This window comes from Magallana gigas, chromosome 7 (assembly GCF_963853765.1).
Source record: "Magallana gigas chromosome 7, xbMagGiga1.1, whole genome shotgun sequence".
In the NCBI taxonomy this organism is placed as follows: Eukaryota; Metazoa; Mollusca; class Bivalvia; order Ostreida; family Ostreidae; genus Magallana; species Magallana gigas.
In genome coordinates this window covers 12,403,298-12,428,801 of record NC_088859.1, presented here as the reverse complement: position 1 = coordinate 12,428,801, position 25,504 = coordinate 12,403,298, and the positions used below count along the sequence as shown (strand labels likewise).

The window sequence follows — 25,504 nt, the reverse complement described above, 5'->3', positions numbered from 1 at the left end:
AAACAGAAACCAGCTCTGACTTGAAACATAATAATCAAAACTGGAGTACCTAAATCTTCAGAAAGTGTCATCTCTTAAAATGTCGATGTGAAATATTTCATTAAGTGGGCATGTGCTCCATAATTTTGTCTTTAAGACTAATGAAAAGAAAAAAAATTCGACTTGGAGCGATGGCCCACTACATTAAATATATATATTTTTTGTAACACAACATTTGAATATTTTAGGTAAATAATAAAAGTCTGTATATTCATCTACAATGTACTATTAAAATATGGTTCAATAGTTAGAATGCCATATAAAGAAAATAGGAACGAAACACAAAAGAAACAAACATGATTTATTTGGAAGTATAATCAATCATTTTGTTTTAAAACAAAATACAAAAACTAAGGAATAATATGAAATGATAATATGATTAAAAGACTTTCTTTATCATTAAATAAACTTATCACATTTACACAAACTACATTATTTAGTTTGAGTATCAAAAATGATTTCCAGGATTGGATATTGGGACTTTTTTTTTTAGAAAGAGTTTGGAGAAAAAAACAAGAATATTTTAGGAATTCAATTCTGCCAAGGAAATAAAATCAGTAAAACACAAACCCAGCACACCCGGGGGGGGGGGGGGTGGGGGGGGGGGGGTTAAAACATCAAGTTAATATAATCATAAGAACAGAAACAAGTTTTGAGAGAAGTTCTTCTTCTTAATTGTTTCTACATGACAGGAACAATATACAAACAAATAGATGATTGCCGTATTTTCGGGAATATAGGTCAATACCCCCCCCCCCCATGCCTGGCCCTTAACCTATATTGTGCTATAATAATATATAATTGTAAAACTATTTTAGCCCCAACCCCCTTCTCCCTGTTTCAGTCATTAGAAAAATGCACCAATAATACAAAAGAATATATAAAAACCGTTAAAAACTGGTTTGGGGGATTGTTCATCTGGACAAGAATTACGAGATACATCATGGAATAAATTAATTCTTCAGTACACTTCTTTATGAATCATTGTTGAATCAAAAGTAATGTTTCTGTCTTATAGATAAAACAGGTGTAGTATAGTAAAACAGGTGTGGTTTTCAATAGAGTAACAAATGTTCTGGGTGAGGGTGATAGAACAGAGAAACTTTCAACAATACATGACAACAGGTGTTTTTTCTTGTCAGGGTAATAATTTTAGATGATACCTGGCAATCTCACATTATCTACATGTATAATGTCCTATACATTTATGTAAATTTGTTAAAGGACTATGTGCGATATGGTCAAATATATGCCCCCAATTTCAACCAATTTTTAAATAGTATCGTATGAAAATGAAATCTTCACAAATCATTGTAAAGAGGATGCCTGTAACTTTAATCTTGATTTTAGTCATCATTGCTCACTAGCTGTTTATCTATGACGTCACTTAAATGACCTAATTCCCGCAAATTTGCAAACAAATGAAGATATTCTCATTTTTGCTCTATATTTTGCATTCGGAAGTATAGAGCGCAGGTCTGCTCAAGTGCGATTTTAACATATGTTTTTCTTCAGATAGTTATACATATTATACTAAAAAATGGTACTTGAGCAAGCCTGCGCTCGATGTTTCCCAGTCGAAAAACCATCGGAAAACACCCATTTTTTGCTACAAAACATAAATTTATCAAAATAATGCAATATTCATGACGTCATTTCTACATTATGACGTCACTGTGGTGATAACCTTTTACACCTTTATTTCCAATATGATTTTAACTATCTTTCACCTTATTTTAAAGCTCTTTTTCAAACTTTGATTTTAGGGGGCAAAAATTGCATAAAACCGCACTTAGTCCTTTGAATAATAAACAAACTTTTGAAATAAGAAATAATATTGCCCTCTGAATTATAAAACCACATTTTGCTGATAGAAATAGCAACTACTGGTTCATACATTACATGATGATTAACAGATGACATAAGCTAATTAAGTTGATTGCACCAATGTAACATGATTACAGTTTGCCATAATTCTAGTGACCTTCAAGAATTCTAGAATGCTAATCTAATTTACCTATACAGATGTAACAGGTAATAAAACATACAACACCTTGGGATATTGTCAAAGTTTAAAAACTTTCAGCATATTATGATAAATACTGCAAGCTTTGAACTGGGGTATGGTTGGATATTGTCAATCTTTGAAAAAGCTTTGATTTCACAATTAAGGAGACCATTTTAAATATTACACTCACTAACATCCAAGATGTAAACATGTTTGAAGATGTGTGATTAATACAACAAATATCACATTAATGCCAATAAATATTCATCATAACAAGCAAAGTCTGACAAATACACTGTATAGTTAGAAAGTGATTGATGGATATCTTTTATTCTGAATTGTCTGTTGGATATATCGGATGATGATAATGAATGCTTCTTTTTGTTAGATCACACACTTAAAAACTACCTTCCTTTCAAAAATTACATTACAGATTGAAGTGGTTAAAAAAGAAGAGATTTAACAATCATATACATGTATTTATAGGATATAATTATCATTTATACATGTAATATAATGACTGCTTCTTTTGTTCTATCAAAATTTAATTCTTTTTTAAAAAATCACAGATTTATGGGGTAAATTAAGAAGAAATTAATCATATATTTAATTAATAAGACATAATTATATTACGTATAGTAAATATTGAACTGCTTCTTTGTTACATAACAAATCCTAAAAAAAAAATTCCATTCAATTGTCGTTGTTGTTGCATTAATTCATATACATGTATTAATGAGGTAAAAATTCCACTGAAGACAAATGACAAACCTATACTCGACGGACAAAATCTAACACAGTGTAAGGTTACCATTGCAAACATTTAACAATCTGTTCAGGTTAATTACTATTTTCTTAAACAACTTACTGTGGCTTTATATCTTTAAAGCTGAGCTTTTAAGTGTATAACCAACATATGAATGCAAGTCAGCGTACATTTGTATGAATATTGAAAAACAATATATATAATGAGGAAAGATATATGGCTTGATAAAAAAGAGAAATGACTTTACAAAATCTACCCTGATTATCAAAAAATGAGTAAGATAATATGAATATAATATAAGCAATTTAAGAAAAAAAATCAACAACTCCCACCTCTTTTATATCAATTGTAATATTTAAGGATCTAACCATTCCCAAAAAAGAAATCATTTTCATTCATAAACAATGTAACTGCATTATTCTTGCCCAAAATGTTCATTAAATCCCACAAAAGGAATTAAAAACAATATCTTTCCGGTGATGGATTTCTATTTTCTAAAGAAAGGAGTGCAATAAATCAAAGGAAAAAGATTTTATCTCTGTAAAAAACCTCATCCACAAAAGGACATCGATTCAGAATATTGGCTTAATCATGACATTGTGATATGATAGGAGATCTGTCTGACTTCATTATTAAGATTCTTCATTAAAACAATGGAATAAATTATTCACGTGTATCACACATCTATATAAAGTAAATCAAAAATGTATAAATAAAATCACAAAAGGAAAAGAGGACAAGATACTTTAAATCACAAACTACAGACCCAAGTAAATTAAGGTGCATGCATATATTAAATACTATATTAAATACTGTATAAATATGTACAGTATGTGTGGAGATGTATATACTATATAGTCAGTGAAAAAAAAAACTTATAGAGTAAATATAAAATATGAAAAAACTCTTGTTGTAGTAATACTAATTCTTATTTAAATCCAGGCTATCCTTTGACTTATTAAGGATCAAATAATTTTCAGCTCTTATCCAAAACTTTTCTTAATACCGGTAGTTTCAATCATAACAATTCTCAATAAAAAAATGTTGACATTGAAAGCAATTCTAGCAGCAAAAATCCATGTATAGGTAATTTCTATATTTTATAAACTTTAAGGATAGCCTTAGGATGGAAAATTAATTTTGCTAAAAAATATTGGAACACTGTGTGCTTCATTTTTTAAGAAAGGTAATCATTTTAAATATATGGTACATTTTAAATACAAGGTACAATTCAAATACTTAGTACATTGTAAATATCCTTAAACAAAAGGATGTTATGCTTGCATGTCTAATGCCACTATCACATGTACCTTAAATGACAGTCTAAAATGGAATGCATCTTCACACAAAAGGACTCTAAATTGCAACAAACGATTGTTAAAATTTCAAAATTATTCTGGAACAATAGCTACATGTACATATCCTATCTTGTAGAGATACTAAGGCATGCAACATCATAACAGCTGAGAAAAGAAGTTAAGAAGTGGAACGAAGGGCCTGAACTGTCTGTCGTACGCATCACGACACAGCTCCCCTAAAAAGAACCAGTTACAACGGCACAGGTGATAAATGGCTTGAATAGGGACCCGCGGTTTGATATCCGAGTACTGTGAATACAAGATGTAGAGAACCTGTTGATCTGTGTCCATCAAGCGTTTAGATATCATATCCTCAGTGGTTTTCTTGTAGTCCTCTATCATGATCATAAGATATTCTGGTGTTCCGAGGATAAAACCTCCAGCAATCCAGACCGAGTTAGACTTGATGATGTCTTCCGGCTGCATGTAGTCGTAGAATGGATGGATCTGGGTGTACACTATGTGGCCCTCTTTCAAATTATCTGGAGGCTCCATCCGAAACAGTTTGTTCATTTCCTCACGAAAATAACCAATGTCTACCCAAGATACATAACGAGTCTTCAGGAGCTTTTTCTTGATCACTATTTCTAGAAGTTCGTATTTCACGTGCATGGCACAAGAATAATACTCATTGACAGTGTTTGGCATGTATTTTGGATAATTAGGCTCTGAATAGATATCTTTGATTTTGGGAGCAAGTTTAAATGCCCACAGATCATCTCGTTTTAAAACATGAACTTGGGTTAAAGATTCTGGCAAGTATTTTGACCTCATTTTTTTGAACAGTTGCGCAATTTCATCGGAGTCCGTAAAAGCAATTACACTGTTATTTAGCTTAGAATAAGCATTCATCCAGTTCTTGTATGTATCTACTGAAAATTTAAGATATGACAAAGGACCTTTCTGAAAGGTACCCAGATTGAAGTAGCCTGTGACTACAGTTATATCATTTGGATACTGTGCACTGGAGTATTCTAACATGGGTGGAGGTACATCTGGATATGTTGGCTGAAAAAAAAAATGAAATACAGTGAAGGATTCAGATAATAGAAATGGCCTTGTATTAAAATTAAAGTAAAAATGTTGGTGCACATAGAAAGACGACTTTACAAATAAGTCTTAAAACTTAAAATTTGAAAGCCTTATTGCTCTAATGTACACATGACAAAGTAAACCTTAAATGACTACAAACACAATTTCCATTAAAACAATGTGTAAATTACATACAAAGTGCCAGTGGCATTGTCAAATCCTACAGTCAGTCTCACATTATGCTTCCTGACCTGTGACAAACTCGTTGAATTTTTTTGTTCTCATGAATAATTGATGCATTCTGATTGGTTCCTTAAAACTTATGTCATGGAAATCTCATCAAACGCACTTTTATTGCCTACACATGTTATCATAACATGATCTTTATTTTCAAACCTCCAAAAAATAGAGTTTCATAGTCTCATTGATGAATAAAGAATAGTACACGTTCATTAAATCAAGAGAAGTTGGATGAGTTTGTCCATCATCAGTAAGCTTAATTCTGTCACAGTATGTGCATGACTCATAATAGGTTTCCCTAAATTAATAAAAGGTAAACTATGCTTGTAAAATTATTGGCTAAAACAAAAAGGTAAGCCAAGTCTTGTATTAACAATCGCAACTGTGCTCTATAAAATGTTAGATTTGCAAGGCTTGAAAAATATAGTATTTTGAGTGTACCAAATACATTTGATTTGACTATAGGATTGAAGTTTTAGAATGATAATGCAACCCTTGCCATGTATATACACTCCTCAAGGTAGACATAAATAACATCTTTTTAAAAAACTCACCTGTTTATAGACATTATTCCAGTAGTCTGGTATATGATCCCAAAATGCATCTAAAATTATTGAAAGCTAGTATGAGCACAAACCAAAATTTCTTTCAGATATATAGGCAACTGCTGTGAAAGTGATGGCGATTCATTTATTTCCACTATATGACATATTACCAGTAATAGGGAGCATCAATGATTTTAAAATCGACTTTTGATAAATAAAACCTACTCAATATTTTTGCTACTCAATAAAGCCATTGTGACGTCACGATTCTCACCAGAGAGTCCATTGAAAATTGTCATTTTGACATCATTTGCTACCACTGCATGAGTGCAATTATTTAAAGAAACAAGAGGCCCAGGGGCCACATCGCTCACCTGAGCAACATTTGCCTTAATTCTGATCAAATTAGCATTACAGTATCAAAATATCTTGACAACTAAGACCAGTTGATCTTGCTAAAAAAAAATTGAAAATCTGCCAATTTTTATCCACCTCTTTCTTTTGGTAAATACCAAGCCCCTTTTGTTGTTGTACCTGTAAGATGATTTTTCTCTTTTCCTATATACCCCCCCCCCCCATTTTGTTGCCCCACTTTTCTTTAGGGTATCATGGTTTCATCAAATTTATATCTGCATAACCTGTGCTTTCACACTAAGTACTGAGTTTTGGACCGAAAAACTTTCCCAGAATATTTTTAAAGATTTTCTCTATACATGTACCGGGGTATATGTAAAAATTCAAACCGCCATCACGGCCCCGCCCTACCACTAGGGACTGTGATTTTGAATTTACACTACCCGAGGATGCCTCTACACAAGTTTTCTGGCCAAAAGGTCTTTAAAAAGAAGATTTTTAAAGATTTTCTCTATATATTCCTATGTAAAACTTTATCCCCCAATTGTGGCCCCACCCTACCCCCAGGGATCATGATTTGAACAAACTTGAATCTACACTACCTGAGGATGCTTACATTTAAATTTGAGCTTTCTGGCCTAATAGTTTTTGATAAGAAGATTTTTAATATATATTCCTATGTAAAAATTGATCCCCCCATTGTGGCCCCGCCCTACCCCCAGGGACTATGATTTGAACAAACTTGAATCTACACTACCTGAGGATGCTTCCATTTTAATATGATCTTTTCTGGCCTAACTGTTTTTAAGGAGAAGATTTTTAAAGATTTTCTCTATATATTCCTATGTTAAAATTCATCCCCCTATTGTGGCCCCACCCTACCCCCAGGGACCATGATTTGAACGAACTTGAATCTACACTATCTGAGGATGCTTCCACTCAAATTTGAGCTTTCCTGGCCCAATAGTTTTTGAGAAGAAGATTTTTAAAGATGTTCTCTATATATTCCTATGTAAAAATTCATCCCCCTATTGTGGCCCCACCCTACCCCCGGGGACCATGATTTGAACGAACTTGAATCTACACTACCTGTGGATGCTCCCATTTTAATTTGAGCTTTTGTGGCCCAATAGTTTTTGAAAAGAAGATTTTTAAAGATTTTCTCTATATATTCCTATGTAAAACTTTATCCCCCAATTGTGGCCCCACCCTACCCCCAGGGACCATGATTTGAACAAACTTGAATCTACACTACCTGTGGATGCTTCCATTTTAATTTGATCTTTCCTGGCCCAATAGTTTTTGAGAAGAAGATTTTTAAAGATTTTCTCTATATATTCCTATGTAAAAATTCATCCCCCTATTGTGGCCCCACCCTACCCCCGGGGACCATGATTTGAACGAACTTGAATCTACACTACCTGTGGATGCTCCCATTTTAATTTGAGCTTTTGTGGCCCAATAGTTTTTGAAAAGAAGATTTTTAAAGATTTTCTCTATATATTCCTATGTAAAACTTTATCCCCCAATTGTGGCCCCACCCTACCCCCAGGGACCATGATTTGAACAAACTTGAATCTACACTACCTGTGGATGCTTCCATTTTAATTTGAGCTTTCCTGGCCCAATAGTTTTTGAGAAGAAGATTTTTAAAGATTTTCTCTATATATTCCTATGTAAAAATTCATCCCCCTATTGTGGCCCCACCCTACCCCCGGGGACCATGATTTGAACAAACTTGAATCTACACTACCTGAGGATGCCTCCACACAAGTTTTAGCTTTTCAGGCCAAATAGTTTTTGAGAAGAAGATTTTTGAAAAATACCAACAAATTTTCAATAATTCTCAATTATCTCCCCTTTAAAGATGGCTGGCCCTTCATTTGAACAAACTTGAATCCCCTTCACCTAGTGGTGCTTTGTGCCAAATTTGGTTGAAATCTGCCCAGTGGTTCTTGAGAAGAAGATGAAAATGTGAAAAGTTAACGACAACGACAACGACGACGACAACGACAGACAATGGACAAATTGTGATCAGAAAAGCTCACTTGAGCCTTTGGCTCAGGTGAGCTAATAAATGAGAAAGGTGTCTTGTGTCAACCCTTTAATCAATATAAATTATTTCACCTAAACACTTTCAATGATCATTGACACAAATTTTCTAATATTTTATTACAAGCCTTTCACATGATACACTTGAGAATAAGATGTTATACTTTTTTCTAATGCTGTATCATTATTTAAAATTAATTCATAAACAAGATTATTTCGAGGCAAAAGAAATTGATGAAAAAAATAACTGCAATCAGTTATGAAAATTCATCACTACAGTCTTGTACTTACGTAAAAGTAACAGGAAAATGTAAATAATTGCAGGTATGTAGAATGGATACACATTTCTTTCTTCTCTCAAGTGGTAGTTATATAACCTCTGTCCTTTACGGAAACCGTCTATCAATAAAGAAACTTAATGTAAACATAAAAACCCATTCTTACTATATATTAATAAATTTCTAACAATACATCAATTGACTGATGTCAAAATCTCTTGTAAAATAAGAGCAAAATCAATAGAATATCCAATTCAGCATGGAACCAAACAATAACAAAAGGCCCATGGGCTTCAATAGTCATCCTTGAGTCTAATGCATCCTGCCATCCTATTGCTTAAAAATCATACCATCAGGATCTATTACGTAACATGTATTCCACACAAAAATTATCCAGTAGCTTTAATTAAAGATACATACTAGTGGGAGCTAAGTATTCTTGGTAAAGATTTGCCCTGACGTAATGTCAACTGTTTCATTTATGTCATTTATCTACCTACTAAAACTGCGGCAGTATGGAGGGTAATCGTGTTCAAAAATCCAGACATGTTAACTTGTAAATCTGAATATGCAATCGTGTTGGTGTGTGAGCCCGAGTATAAAAGTGTGTAATTCTGATCGTGTAACCTTAATACTCGGGTTTAAACACATGTAAGATTTGACTCACTTCCTTTGCATGATGCACATTTTGCAGCTTTATTGTTTTCATTAGTTAATTAAACTTTCAACTTTGCATACTTTCAATCCGTAGTTTCTGCATTTGTATCTTCAGAATCGGCAATAGCACATTTGACATTATACAAATTGACAAATGTAAAGTCTACAAGTTTGTCGAATTTTGACATGACCTTATATGGCAACTGCTTTGCTGCGGAGAAAAGGCATGCCGTAATCGCCGGAATGGAAAACAAGAGGCCCATGGGCCACATCGCTCACCTGAGGAACAATAGGTATGATAAAGTCAGCTTAATGGAGTCATAATACAAACAATCTGGACAATGTACAATAATACATGTAGATGCTGTATAAATAAAATCCATTTTTCCCCCTTTGGAACTCCGATAGCCCTGATTGCTGCCAATATTTACAAGAGCAGACTTTAATCACCGCTCCTGCACATATATAGGGACTCAACGTTACGCAGGCAGGGATGACCGCACACCTACGCAACTCAACAGGTACCAACGTTTACGCAAGCAGGGATGACCGCACACTTGCGCCAACAGCTCAACCTAACGCAAGCAGGGAGTAACGCACACTTGCGCTAGAAAGGCCTGAACACCAGCAGGGATGACCATACATTAGTGCTCCGCCGCAACCACCACCAATACAAGCAGATATGACTGCACACTTGTATTAAAACGATACAGGGCAGGAATGACCGCACACTTTGTATCGAAGGTTAGAAAACACGTAGATTAGATAGAGCAAGGATGTTCACACACTCAATCTATCCATACCTGTTCAAGTTTAACCCCAAAAAGTCGCTCATTGAAATGCAATAGACACTGTCCCTATATATGTGCCAACCTAAAATAATTCATAGTATCTAAAAATTGGAAATCAAAAATAAACAAACTTATCCGGCCTTACCCAAAACTTCTTATGCAGAACAACTTATATACATTGAATATTCATTATTGTATAAAAATAATCATCACAATAATTGGTTAACAGTGGATGCATTAATTAAAATAATCAAGAATCAATAAATCAAGGGCAATAACTCAATACAGTAATACAAAAAGATTCTAATGAAAAAATAGCTGCCTGCTTCAATTTTATAGTCATATCACATGTTGAGTATTGCAGTTCTCAAAAAGATCCTTTACAATTGTTTATATATGGGATATTTAGCTACATCAAACTCTGAACCTTCTTGTGAGGCAGAAGAATTGTCCTGGAGCCAAAGTTTTAACAATTATAAAGAATCATCTTGCTGATTAGTTTCTGAGAAGAAGATTTTTAAAGATTTACTTTATATATTCCTATGTAAAACTTTAACAACCCCCCCCCCCCATGTGGCCTCACCCTACCCCCAGGGATCATGATTTTCACAACTTTGAATCTACACTACCTGAGGATGCTTCCACATAAGTTTCAGCTTTCCTGGCTGTTTAGTTTCTGAGTAGATGATTTTTAAAGATTTACTCTATATATTCGTATGTAAAACTTCGACCCCCATTGTGGCCCCACCCTACCCCGGGGGTCATGAATTTCACAACTTTGAATCTACACTACCTGAGGATGCTTCAAAACAAGTTTCAGCTTTCCTGGCTGTTTAGTTTCTGAGAAGAAGATTTTTAAAGATTTACTCTATGCCCTTTGCCTAAGGATGATTTGTGCCAAGTTTGGTTGAAATTGGCTTAGTAGTTCTTGAGAAGATGTTGAAAATGTGAAAAGTTTACGGACGGACGGACAGACGGACAGACGGACGACAGACAAAATGTGATCAGAATAGCTCACTTGAGCTTTCAGCTCAGGTGAGCTAAAAACATAATATTCAGCTAAACTGTTGCAATAATCTTTTAATGAACGACACTTTTTCTATCGAAAATACCGGTATTATTTTTAGAAAAATTATAGAGGTATGAATGAAACTGGAACAAACAGGAGGAGGTCTGTGAATATAAAAATCGTTGCCGATGTGACGAATGCGTTTATTTCTGTAATATAATTCTCGTGGTATTATACATGATAAGGGTTCAAAAGAAATGCCTTGTATCTTATTTCTCTCAAATAATTTGATATGTGATTTAATATGGAGGGTTATCGTCTTCAAAAATCCAGACATGTAACCTTGTAAATCTGAATTTACAATCGTGTTGATGTGTGAGCCTGGGTATGAATACGTGTAACCTATAAAACTTGGGCATAAACACGTGTAAGATTTTACCCAGTTCTTCGCATGATGCACATTTTGCAACTTTATTGTTTACATTAGTTGACATCTGACATAATACAAATTGATGAATGTAAAGTCTACAAGTTTGTCGAATTTTGACATGATCTTATATGGCAACTGCCTTGCTGCGGGAAAAGGCATTCCGTAATTGCCAGAATGGACGAAAAATAAACATGATATTCAGCTTAACTGTTGCAATATGCTTTTAATGAACGACACCTTTTCTATCGAAAATACCGGTATTATTTTTAGAAAAAAAAATGAGGTATGATTGAAACTGGACCAAACAGGAAGAGGTTCATGTATAAAAAAAATCGTTGCCGATGTGACGATTGCGCTAATTGCTGTAATATAATTCTCATGGTATTATAAAAGGAAATGCCTTGTATCTTATTTCTCTAAAAAAAATTTGACATGTAATTTAAACTGGAATATAAGTTAATGCGTACTCTTTTTCTAGAAATGAGACGGATCAAGAAATTTCCTAAGGGGGTAAATATATTTTTATGGAGGGTAATCGTGTTCAAAAATCCAGACTTGTAAACTTGTAAATCCGAATATGCAGTCGTGTTGGTGTGCGAGCCTGAGTATGAATGAGTGTAATTTTGATCGTATAACCTATAAAACTCAGGCATCAACACTTTAGAGTTGACCCCGCAGGCCTTCTATCTAATTTTTCCTACAGATGCAGCTGTAAAATGTTGTTTGTTATCTATATGTAACCTGCCACTTAATACACACTTTCTATCTGTAGTTTCTGCATTTGTATATCAGTTTTCCGAAATAGCACGGCTGACATGTTACAAATCGACAAATGTAACGTCTACAAGTTTGTTGAATTTTGACATGACCATATATGGAAACAGTGACGTCACCGATAGTAAAGGCTAGCCGCAGGTAAAGGCATGCCATAATCACCGGAATAGAGACGAAAAAAAAATGTTAGATAGGCCTATAATCATATTATCTCTAGCTAACAACCTTTCTTAGGAAGTATGATTTTTTGGAAAAATAAATTATGAGTTTGGTGTATATCAAGAGAATATATAAAATGTATGAGAATGTATGCGAGTGAAGAATTCTTCAGATATCTTCTTAGAACTGGAAAAAATACATACCGACTTTGTTTGAATATACATGTAAATATTTATTAGAGTACATGCAACAAATTGTTAAAGTATAGAGCTTGGCTGAATAAAGAAATTATTTCCAAAAAAAGCATCCTTATCTCTACCACAAGGTTGGGACATGACCCCCCCCCCCCCCCCCCCCCCCGGGCGAAAATTACACACAGGGATGGGGTAATGGTAATTTGTAATGGTAATTGAGTGTAATTAATTACAAATCTGATGTAATTGAAAGTAATGTGTAATTGGTAAAATTTTCAATTACATGTAATGGTAATTTAATTAATTACTTTCAAAAAAGGCATGTAATTCCAATTACTTTTCAATTACATACTAATGTTCATATGAAATTAATATGAAGCTGTCCACTACCCATTGTTCCCTACACTATCAACGGCACAAGGTAAAGATAGAAAGAATAGTTAAAAAACATTGAACTATTATATATCATACTTAATATTTTTCAAAATGATTTTTTTCAGTGATTCAATATTTAATCATAAGTTTCATAAATTTAATTAAGTACATGAATTTGATGATTTTCTTGATCTCTTTTTTCTTAAAAAATACCTATTTCCCTTCTTATTAGAATAATTAGTGTGTCAATTATCATTGAATTAATTTAAAAATTCACTGTTTAATTTACCAACAAAATCAGTGTTACCTAAATTATATAAACTATCAAGTCATGCTTTGTAATTGAAAGCCTAAAATACATAGGGCTAAAATGCATGGCTACAAATGGGTTTTATATTTTTTGATACTTAACATGTCCCCAGGGTGTGTTCCGTTATTGCAAACATTTGATAATTACATGTAGGTACAGAGCAACAGGTGTGAATTGTGTTTTGATAACAATTAAAGTCTGCTCTCTACCTGAGATTAACTGTATTTTGGCATTGTATTTATAAGGAAATTTTGTTGATAAAAGTGCAAAGGAGAAAGTTTTCATATAATAGTTTTGTATGCAGGAAATACTCTAGTTGATATGAATGAAGGTTAGGGGACATGACTTTCAAATTTTTATTGAATATCAAGGTAGTATGGGACACCTTCATATTGTGACTAAGGGTACCTGCGTTTTGAAATAAACAATAAAAACAAATCTATATTTTTTTCTTTCCAAAACTTGTTACTTATCAGAGTACTAGTTAAAAGCAATTCTCAAACAGTGAAAAAATTTTGATGATGACGAAATTTTATTCACATTATAGGCATATTTCCTTAAATGTTTATGTGTTGTAGATAAATCATGGTTTTAGTAAATTTTGATGAAAATGTAATTTGTAATTTAATTAATTACATCTGCAAAGTAATTGTAATTTAATTAATTATATTTGAAAACGTTTGTAATGGTAATGGTAATTTAATTGAAGAATTTAAGCAAGTAATTGTAATTTAATTAATTACTTTCCATTGTAATTGAACCCATCCCTGATTACACGGGTTCGGTCAGTTGGTCAATTAAATATCTGAGTTGTGAAGTTATCAATAAGAAAAACAAACAATATTTTAAGACATTGGTTTTGAGATTTTGATTAATATGAGACATAAGAAGCGACCCCCCCCCCCCCCACCTTAAAAAAAAATAAACTAAAATTCCAAAGATATGGTTAACTTTCATGAAATTAAAATGTGTATTAATTATTTCTAAAAATGTCGGCAATAAATAGGGGGAAAAAAGCCTATCATGCAGGTTAAAATTGGCATTTTATTTTTATTTCAAGCAATTACCGGTGTTACAGGATATGAGTATGACTTCCTGAATGTCGGTTCAATACGGACTCACTTAGTGAAGTTGGTTGATAAAAAAAATTCCGGAGAGCTATTATTATAATACAGCTTTACAGCCACCTGTGAACATGTACTGTTTACCATAAAGCAGCTAATTAATTTTGTAAAATGGTCGTCAATACAGTTTATTTTGAAATATTTTTGATTAATTTAAAAACGTACCAGTTCATAAACGATCAAATTCATCTGACCCACTCCTTCCTTAATTTCAGAAATCCAATTTCCGAGGAAAAACATAATTACAAAAACATAAATATACTAGTAAACCCTTACTATTTCCTCAAAACCTTTCAATTTCTAACAAAACTTTGTACTTTAATTAATTATTATAAATCTTTTTTTATAAGAGTTTTAGATTGTTTTATTATTTATCTTGCACTTGCACAACAAAATCATTTTGATATTTAAAAATAAGTTGCAAAAGAGCAACTACCTATCTTGAAAATGTAGTGGCGTTATCAGTACACTAAGGGTACCCTTTTGTCAGTCATCCGCCCGCCCGCCATTTTCACTATTTCAATAACCGGATTTCTCCGTTGGAAACCTCACGGCGTTCCCCGAACCCCATGCCGCTCAAAATATATTCACTCCCTTAGGGAATTTCTTAATCTGTCTAATTTCTAGAAAAGAGTACGCATTACCTTATATTCCAGTTGAAATTACATTTCAAATTATTTGAGAGAAATAAGATATTAGGCATTTCTTTTGAACCCTTATCGTATAATACCACGAGAATTGTATTACTGAAATTAGCGCATTCGTCACATCGGCAACGATTTTTATATTCATGAACCTCTTCCTGTTTGGTCCAGTTTCATTCATACCTCTATAATTTTTCTAAAAATAATACTGGTATTTTCGATAGAAAAAGTGTCGTTCATTAAAAGATTATTGCAATTACAATATTATGTTTTTTCCATTCCGGCGATTACAGCATGCCTTTTCCCCGCAGCAAGGCAGTTGCCATATAAGGTCATGTCAAAATTCGACAAACTTGTAGACTTTACATTTGTCAATTTGTGTAATGTCAAATGTGCTATTGCCGATTCTGAAGATACAAATGCAGAAACTACGGATTGAAAGTGTGCAAAGTGGAAGGTTTTATTAACTAATGAAAACAATAAAGCTGCAAAATGTGCATCATACAAAGGAACTGAGTCAAATCTTACATGTGTTTATACCCGTGTTTTAAGGTTACACAATCAGAATTATACACTTTTATACTCAGGCTCACATATCAACACGATTGCATATTCAGATTTACAAGTTAACATGTCTGGATTTTTGAACACGATTACCCTCCATATATTTTGAGCGGCATGGGGTTCGAAGACCGCCAAAAGGTCCCATATAACTTCATTGCTTCTGAATTCTAAGAATTTTGAGAGAGAATTTTTAACCGGGTTTCCGATTATTGAAATAGTAAAAATGGCGGGCGGGCGAGTGGCTATCAAAAAGGTACCCTTATTGTACAGATAACTCCTCAAACAGTTTTCAAGATAGGAAGTTGTTCTTTTGCAGATCAATTATACATATAGCAGTGGTATGCAAATTGCTAGGATTTTGATTTCTGATAATTCATGAAAAAATATCAGCTGTTGAACTTGAGTTTTGGGCAAAAACATTGCATATAGAGTACCTCATTTCTTTGGATAGGTAGTATTTATCAATTCAGGATTGAAAAATGGATTATGGATACTGTTCACACAAAAGAAAACCCGGTTTGCTGTCACATTGACATCTTTACTCTTGTTATATTTCTGAATTTGTAAGAATAAATGACCTGCAAAGATTTGGTAATTTTTCACGGACAAATTTATGTTACTTTACATGTTTTTATACTTTTTTTTGTTATGTAAGTGAAAGATAAATAATAACACAATCTTCAATAATAATAAAAAACTAGCGCATATTTTTGTGCACCGTAAATTGAAGTTTTTACTATGGGAGGCACTGTAGCTCCCAGGTCGTCCATCCGAATTTTTTAAGACCGGGAGCTACAGACCTGCAGCTAGTTCACAATAAATGGCTGTAAAGCTGTATTATAGTAGCTCTCCAGAAAATTTTTATCAACCAACTTCACAAAGTGAGTCTGTATTGAACCGACATTCAGAATGTCATACTCATATCCCGTAATAATTGCTTGAAATAAAAAAATAATGCCTGCATGATAGAATTTTTTCCCTATATTTTGCCGACAATGCAAAAAACATTTCTTAAAATAATTCATACACATTTTAATTTCACGACAGTTAACCTTATCTTTGGAATTTTAATTTTTTTTTAAAGAGGGTGTCACTTCTTATGTCTCATATTAATCACAATCTCAAAACCAATGTCTTAAAATAGTCTGTTTTTCTTATCGATAACTTTGCAACTCAGCTGGCCGACCCCGTCCCGTGAATTTTTCACGGTGTGTGTATGTGTGTGTGTGTGGGGGGGGGGTGTTGTCCCAACTTTGTGGTAGTGATAAGGATGCTTTTGGAGATATTTTCTGAATTCAGCCAAGGCCTATACTTTAACAATGTGTTGCATGTACTCTAATAACAGTGGCGTCGGAAGCAAATTGAAAGTGGGGGGGGGGGGGGGGAGGGGGGCTAAACTTATCATCAGAAATCTTGAAGATGCAACTCTACTGGGCTCAATCATTAAAAGCTTAGCTTTAAATGATAAATGTACATTCTAGCAATACATATACAAAAGAAAATATGCATGTTTACATGCTAGTTTGTTTGTTATCACCTCTCAGACAGGTGTACCCCCTTGCAAAAATTATTGACAATTATGAAATTTGCCAGACGTCTGTTTTTCCTAAAAATAATTTCCAATTTTGGGAAAATTAGAACTGAACATACAAAATAGAGTATAAATATTTATTTAAGCCATATCTCATCAATAGTTTTGCGCAAATTTTTGTAAGTAAGTACGCTTTATGGACCTGATGTATCAAAATAGAATACAATAAATGCAATGCTAGTATCGCGTTTGGTAATTTTTTTTACTATTTTATGGACTCAAACTTAAATTCATTGTGTTTATTCTATAGATTGACATCTTAGAAAAAAGATTTGGTAAAATAAATTATATGTTGACGGATTACTTTTCACGCTATAAGCTCTAAACCAAGTAGACCCTTGGGGGGGGGCTAAACTTATCATCAGAAATCTTGACTAAAAATGCTGTATATCTTAATACACTTGTATTCAAACAAAGTCATTAAATGTATTTTTTTTTATTTCTAAGAAGATAGCTGAAGCCGATCGAATTCTTCTTTGGAATTCGGGGGGCTAAACTTATCATCAGAAATCTTGACTAAAAATGCGTATATATCTTAATACACTTGTATTCAAACAAAGTCATTATAATAAATGTATTTTTTTTTATTTCTAAGAAGATAGCTGAAGCCAATCGAATTCTTCTCTCGCATCTTTTATAAACATTAATTAATTGACGATTGATTAAATTTAAAATAGCTTCTGTCTCTAAATTTAAACCGGTTTTAGTAAAAGAAAAAGAAAATTTTGGGGGGGGGGGGGGGGGGGGGGCATCAAAACAAAGAAGATATAAGCATACCTGAGATCCTGGTTATTAAGAAACTTCGTTTTTCATTTTACTTTAACAGGATCAAGATTCTCAACATTAATCATTTCTATTTCTCATAGAATACATATATTACCATTCTAATTACCGTCTTCCTTGGAAGACGGTATAAAGAGTTGAAATAATTTACAGTCTCCGGGTTGTGCACTTCCTCTCCTTTGTAATTGGTAGAAAATACATGATGTATAATTTGGATTTATTTCATTGGTTAAAATAGTGTTCGGCACAAGGGAGGTAATTTTCTGATGATCTTTTTCACGTACGACTTAACAAATTTCGTAGATTTCAAATCTTAAAAAGTGAGAAAACGAAAATTAAAGCAATACAAATTGCTATGAATGAAATTCAGTCTTTGATTTTCAGGTCCAACTAGTTGAAAGCAATATTCTATAATATATATATATATATCTATTGAAACTGTTTGCTTTTCTTTTATTATTTTTATTTTAAATACAAAAATGTAAAAAAAAAAATTGATGCGGTATGGCTAATATCGGTAAAGTTGTTTGCACCTTAGATATGTAAAACTACATGTAATATTTGTTAAACAAAATGCTGAATACAGCGATATATTATTTTATCAAAATAATACGAGTCTACGACACTTCTTAAGACCTCTTTTACCCTACTATAGTAGATATCAACTAAGAAGCTCGGGTACGCATTTCTCAATTTTAGACACGCAGGCTTTAAAGACACATAATGACATAAAATGTTCCACACGCCATGATATGTAGAGGAAGGTGACATTTATATAAAAAAGAATTAAATTGTCTTTGATAACTAACTGCTGTTTCCGGTTCGCTCTTAAGACGGTAAGCTTTTTTTAAAAGCTAAACTTGTTGCTTATTATTGCCATTGTTTACAACAGCGATGTAGAGCAAAATCAATACCGGGTATCTAAAACGCTTTGTAAAAGTCGAACCACTATTGTAAAATCTGTATTATGACGTAGTGCGATACTCGGACTACTTTAAGTGGCTTGTAGAAAACAAACAACATTTTACAGCTGCATCTGTAGGAAAAAATAGATAGAAGGCCTGCGGGGTAAACTCTAAAGTGTTGATGCCTGAGTTTTAAAGCTTATACGATCAAAATAACACTCATTCATACTCAGGCTCACACACCAACACGACTGCATATTCGGATTTACAAGTTTACAAGTCTGGATTTTTGAAGATGATTACCCTCCATACGGCAAAGTATATCAATTTGCCCTGCAAAAGAGCAGTACCGTAGTCACCATGAAGCAGTCTCTTGGCAAAAGTCAAAATATCAAGCCAAGCTGAATCTCTGGCGAGAATAGGAGGAAGACTAGATGGGCGTTTGCTGTGAGGGATATGTAATATGTCAATGATAGCATTGTCCATATAATCCAATAATTATGTGGAATAGATCACAATGCATGTGAAAAAATGTGTAGGGGTGGTGGGATCAAAAGAATATATACGTTGCCATAAAATTCAAGCAAAAAGGGTGTTGTTGGCATGGGGGAGGATTGTAAATTATGATGACCAGGCCAAGGAGACACTGCCTAGTGCATTACTTAATCAGTCATGACCCAAGAATTTAAAAAAGCCAGAGCTAATGTGAAGGATATGCAGAATATTTAAATCACAAAAAAGGTTAAACAGGTAGGGGGGAATGTGGATGTCATGTCTCATACTTTTATACCCTGATACCCGTACAGAGTCAGTAGCAGAAAAATCTTGACTATCAAAAGTAATAAAACGTATCAACTATTTTTAACAATTGTTTTCACAGAAATGAATCTCTTTCGCTGCCCTATATCGGGCTACATATTTCTATTCTTGCAGAATTTATTAAATGGGCCTGTAATGGCGACTGAGTAAATTCGAGATAAATGTTCATTATTAATCAATTTCAGCATACATACCCTTTAAGCGATCACATGCCATACTTTGTTGTTGTTTATCTAAATCAAAAATATCTTTATGAGGTTCTCGACATGCTTTCCCGGCTGGTGTTGCTATGAATCATCTTGTAAAATTCAACATGTATTCGGAACCTAAATCCCTTTCCAATTCCGATTATATATGTAATATATTCGAATCTCCTCGCTCTCCTTCGTCCAAATAATGAAAAGTCAACAGTGATCCGAATATTTTACATTGGAATGGGTAAAATAAGTACAAACGCGCAAGTCAAGCTTGATTTTCATTCTCTCACCGGAGGTCGTGCTACACAAGCTTCGCTTACACCTCTATCAACGCCCGACAGAGGGTGAGAGAATGGCCTGATTTAGTTGAACAGTCTAGGCGGACTCCGAAAACGGCGTAAACTCCGAAACACGACTTGTTGAAGGGTCATGAATAACCAAGCCAAATCGGATATCGGCAAAGGTTCACAACACAAGCATAAGGCGTATTAACGTGACAAAGGCACAATCATTGCCTTTTCAATAAACTTTTCTGACAGGCGTTTTTTAAAGGCATTGCAAAATCTGAGGCCCATGGGTAACATTACTCACCTGAGTAACACTGTCCAGCTATAACTTTGGTATTTGGATTCTGAATGACTGGTATTAATTACTGGTTAAGAAAAACTTTGGAAAATGTTATAGCTTGCTTCAATATTATTTTTACAAATATTTTACATCTTCATACTACCTTTTGGACTCCACACATCCAAAATTCAACCTCGATGCATATAAACTGAAAATATCCTCATTATTATTGATTTCACTTACTTAGTCATCGTCTCAGGTTTTTTTTTCTTAAGGGTTGTTCAGTATTTTAAGGTGTTATTTTAATTGCCTTCTGAAGTTGTTTTAGGCAATAGTTTAGTAATTTGGGGTTAAAATTATGCCTTCTAAAGACAATAACGCTCTTTTTATAGTCGAATTATAACGCCTTTAACTTTTAAGCATGCGGACGTACACCTTTTTGGAAAAGCATTATATAGGCCTATAGGTTAGATGCCTTTATTTGCGATATATATCTCCTCTTTCTAATCAGGAGCCTTAATTATTACTATTTCTATTTTATTTCAAGTTTCAGTCGCATACATGGTACTTGTAAATAGGCTATTGTACAACAGCCGATTTTTTAACCTAAAGACCACCCACTAAACTATAAAACATTCAATATCAGCCCCCCCACTCCCAACAAATTAATCAGTTTCACACAGAATAAGAAAGAAGTGAGATTATTGACAATAATAATCTGAAAAAGAAAATTACTTAAAGAACTACGGCACTATGTGCAAGAAACCCGACGCGAGACTAATATTTTTTTCTTTGAATTAAATACATGCACATTTAAAAATGTTAATATAGATTTATAAAACGTTTATAACATGTTTAAATTATGTTGTATCTTTTGTAGTTTTGAATTGGGTGAATTCAGTTACATTTTCGTCAAAGGAAATAATTTGACTAAATCTCATCTTCAACTTCGATAGTTCATCTTGAAATTAATGCAGTCAGAAGTTTCCTTTAAAATCTTTCCCACACCAATGTCCATTTGGTCAAAATTGAAACTTTAATATCTTAGATATTATAAAAGTCAGGGACTTATATACTTCCTTGTAAAAATCAAATGTCTATACCGCATATTTCTTAAATATTTACAGATTTAACAGACCGTAAGTCTATACCGCATATTTCTTAAATATTTACAGATTTAACAGACCGATTCCTTAATCCAAACAAGATTGCTTCGGATAACGTGAGCGAAGCTAACAGTTAATAATTTACATTTAAAGCTGACAAATTTATCAACATTTTGGAAATGGGGTTAAAACTCAAAAAAAAATATTTTGATTTATTTATATATAGTTGATATATGGTAGTGATGTCAGTGGCGTTGCTTTAACGTTTGACGTTTTAAGGGTGACTTTTGAAGAGCTACATATTCTTATTGTTCAATTTTCACACGAATTAACAAACTTGGCTCTCGTTAGATTCTCATCGAATAAACCCAGTAACGATACTATTAAGTCATTTTAAATAACATTCAGTCTAGGAAACAGTCAATAATTTGAATAATGAATTTTCTTTATTCTTCACAGCCAGCTCAACTGTGACATTGAAATACATTATTATATTTACATCCACCTACTAAGTATGATTCCCTCTATTTTTTTTTTTTTTACGAAAATTGACGGCAATTCAAACCTCTGTAGAAACTGACAGGACGGGAAATCTACACGCCCCGTTTACCTACATCGACCTATGAAAATCATGGACTGCACGAAATATTTATGATGATGCCAGACTCCAATTCCAATAGATGATCTGGCTGTTTCCTTTAAATAACGTACTGATGTTTATCAACAATAATTTTGTTAATTTTACTTATTTTTACGATCAATGTATTAGTTTATTATAAGAAAAATGTAAATACATGTATAAACAAGATAAATAAATGCTCTCTTTGATGACTCATGCGGGTTATGAAGGTAGCGAGCATTGCAGAAAAAACCCAATATTTTTTCTGCAACCTTCATATCTCGCATGATTCAATAAAGAAAGCGGTTTATTGTTTAAATAGATGTATATTGACGTGCAGTGAAACAACAAAGAATACAGAAAAGTAGGAAACAAACAACTTGTCAGTCAAGTGGTTAATTGCATCAGGAATGCCTATTTCATTAATGTTTCAAATTGTCACACATGCCAGATGCAGGTTTTGATGTAAAGAGCGTGTCACGAAGATTTTTTTTTGTTGGCGTATAAATGTTAATAGCAAATTTTCAAACCTGACCAATTGACAACAATCGACTTGTCATATGCTTTGGAAAAATACAACTTTGTAATAAATATTGAAGAAATAAAATGAAACCTAATTTTTTAAATTAGGGATGTATGTCTATTATATACGCCCCCTCTTCTTATAACAAATTCAACATCTAATATTGCAAGTCCTGTGTGTGGGCCATTTAAACATACGGAGTGTTTACTCACAATATGAAGAAAATATTCAAATGTACATATGTAAATTTTACCTTCATATTATTTGTTACAAAAAAGGTATGCAAAGTCAGATTGTATTTAAAATTACGATTAACAAAAAATGAAATAAGAACTCACAGGGCATATACTAAAATTGTTAAAAATTTGATTTGGACGAAAAGAATAATTCGTGTTTACGCCATTAATTATAATTGACATTTAGGACACTGTAAACCTAATATCTTAAATCATTTTGTAGACCCATTATTGGAAGCTATTGCAATGTTATAACATGATTTTTCTGAAGTAAAACTTCAGTTAATGTATTAATTAACAAATGTTAACAAAAATAAAATAAAAGATTTTCTGATTGTATCTTTTTTTTTATTTCTGGACCAAAGAAATAACAACTGTTTAACAAAACGGGATAGGAGTTACATGAATTACAAGACATTTTTTTGCCTTCAGTGTGGTTTCAAATTAAAACATACAAATCTCAACTGAAAGCTTATTTGATTATTAAGTGCATATTAATATATAAGATTTATTGATAATAAATTAGTTCATATGTGCCATAAAGATGTCATTCATTCAATGGAAATGTAAAATGATTGACAACAACATCCAATATTTTTCTAAATTCCTTCAAAAATAGCGATGTAAAAAATTATAACAAGCTAGTCATCAGAATAAAATTCTCGATCTTGCTTTGAATGTAATTGGAATCCACAATATCTAAACAGTGGTCCTTTATTGTGCCAGAAAGCACCAGGAAAGTAAGTCAGTTTGCTTTGGTATACTCATGAAACACTTAACAACAAATTTTCAGTAACCTAAGAACAAACTCTCTAATTTTTGCTAAATTCCTTCAAACACGACTATATGCCTTCGTGGAAACATGTTAAAAATACAATGTATGCTAAAAGAAGCAGTTCTGTTTCCAAAATAAAATATGAGCAATCTATTTTTCTTGTAATTGCAAGCTGAACTTCAGGATTCTTTTTACCTTTTGCCCATCCAATGTTCGTATAATATTTTTGTAAGTACTAAAACTATCAAATGGTCTTACCAATACAATATTATTACTACATGTAGATATATATAGTATATATGTTGGGAATTAACATCTGATTTGATATGCTTTGTAATGATATAAAATGTAATGAATTCTCTTTATTAACAAATGAAAATTAAAAAAACAACCTGAAAACAATTTCATGGTTAATAACAAGTGGATAGAAAAGTTTTACTGACAATAAACAAAATCCTAGTAAGCTTTTATATCCACAATGCTCCACATATTGTATATAAATATAAGATAAAATAATATTCATTTTTACTAATTCTACTTTCTTGCATAAAAAATTATCCATTCTTTTTTTTTTTCGAACATCACACCTGGATTCTATATGGCGCTACATGTATACACAGTCTATGAAGTTAAAACAGTCATCGTGACGGCACCACGCGTGTTTTTGAGAATCGACACCGCCTCATCGTGAGTGCATCCCTCCAGACTCTGACCGTTGACGGAGATAATCTGGTCCCCCCGCTTCAGGCTGCCTTCGTCAGCGGCTGCTCCCTTGGAGAAGACACTTTTGACGTAGATTGGAAGATCGCCATGGGGACTACCGTGTCCCCCTACTATGGAGAATCCCAGCCCCTCAGGTCCTTTGTTCAGGTGGAGGGTCTTACACTGAGGGGGCGGCCTGCAATGTTCAATTCAAATGATCAAGATAACTTGGAAAAACTTTTTTACATTAAACATAAGTACATATAGATTTACTTTTTGTGTTGGAGTAGATTTTTAACATTCATTATTTTCAAAACAAAAAAATAGTTTCAAAAATTCATTTGTTCATTACATCGTTTCAATTTTCAAAGTAAACACAATATTTACATTTAATTTTTTGTAATTGAAACACTTTATATCTTTGACTTGTATGCAACTAGGCAGGTGGCATTATTAACCATTCTTGTTAGAATACAAGAATGAATATAGAATAGTGGCATTTTCAGTGAATTTGTGGAAAAACTACATTTATGTTATGTGTTTCAAGGGTTAACTCTAGAATGAAAACGATCAAGCTTGAATTAATCAAATAGTTGATTTTCAAGGAACAACTCCAAGGACTTGTCTGAGAAAATGTGTTCAATTAATTATTAGACAAGAAATATGAACAAATCTGAGTTCATCATAAAATTTAAAACAATGATTTAGTTCAACAGCCTTAAAAAAAACTCAATTTCATCGTTATCATATTAACAGAAATGAATGACCCTACAGATGCTATGACAGGCTATATATGACTGACCCTTCGTCTGGAGCCAGGGTTTCTTGGAACACATTGTCCTGGGCCATCAGCTCAGCATACTCCTGGGACATGTCCGTGCTCACCTGTCGAGAGGTGTGTCCGCTCACACTCACCCGAGTCTCCTCACCTGAAAAAGTCAAATCAGGTGTAAAATACTGTCTACATGTAGTTGTGAG

General features: G+C 33.1%; 2 protein-coding genes across 10 annotated transcripts in view; both read right to left on the bottom strand.

Annotated features, from left to right (window-relative positions):
• Positions 1 to 470: 470 nt before the first annotated feature.
• Positions 471 to 20,463, bottom strand: LOC105348308 (protein HtrL). Its single transcript, XM_011457667.4, has 4 exons — positions 19,996 to 20,463; positions 8,686 to 8,793; positions 5,998 to 6,047; positions 471 to 5,179 (listed from the first exon to the last, which is right to left on the bottom strand). Exons 1-4 carry the CDS (start codon positions 20,015 to 20,017, stop codon positions 4,268 to 4,270), a joined length of 1,092 nt encoding a protein of 363 aa, XP_011455969.1. The 5' UTR covers positions 20,018 to 20,463; the 3' UTR covers positions 471 to 4,267.
• A 3,896-nt stretch (positions 20,464 to 24,359) lies between these two features.
• Positions 24,360 to 25,504, bottom strand: part of LOC105348307 (multiple PDZ domain protein) — a 62,075-nt gene continuing 60,930 nt past the window's right edge. For all 9 annotated transcript variants that reach the window (XM_066066480.1, XM_066066482.1, XM_066066483.1 and 6 more), the window contains 2 exons: positions 25,329 to 25,455; positions 24,360 to 24,722 (listed from right to left, as the gene is read on the bottom strand). In XM_066066480.1, coding sequence (XP_065922552.1) covers positions 24,446 to 24,722; positions 25,329 to 25,455 — 404 coding nt within the window. In that variant the 3' untranslated portion in view covers positions 24,360 to 24,445. The remainder of the gene's footprint in view (positions 24,723 to 25,328; positions 25,456 to 25,504) is intronic.

Bases quoted from the DNA above. Each gene is read 5' to 3' on its own strand.
- LOC105348308 (XM_011457667.4), bottom strand. From the start codon at position 20,017: ATGGCATGTGATCGCTTAAAGG. The intron at 8,794-19,995 runs GTATGTATGCTG...CTTTATTGATAG, and splicing joins GGCATGTGATCGCTTAAAGG to ACGGTTTCCGTAAAGGACAG. The intron at 5,180-5,997 runs GTGAGTTTTTTA...TTTTTTTTTCAG, and splicing joins GGAATAATGTCTATAAACAG to CCAACATATCCAGATGTACC.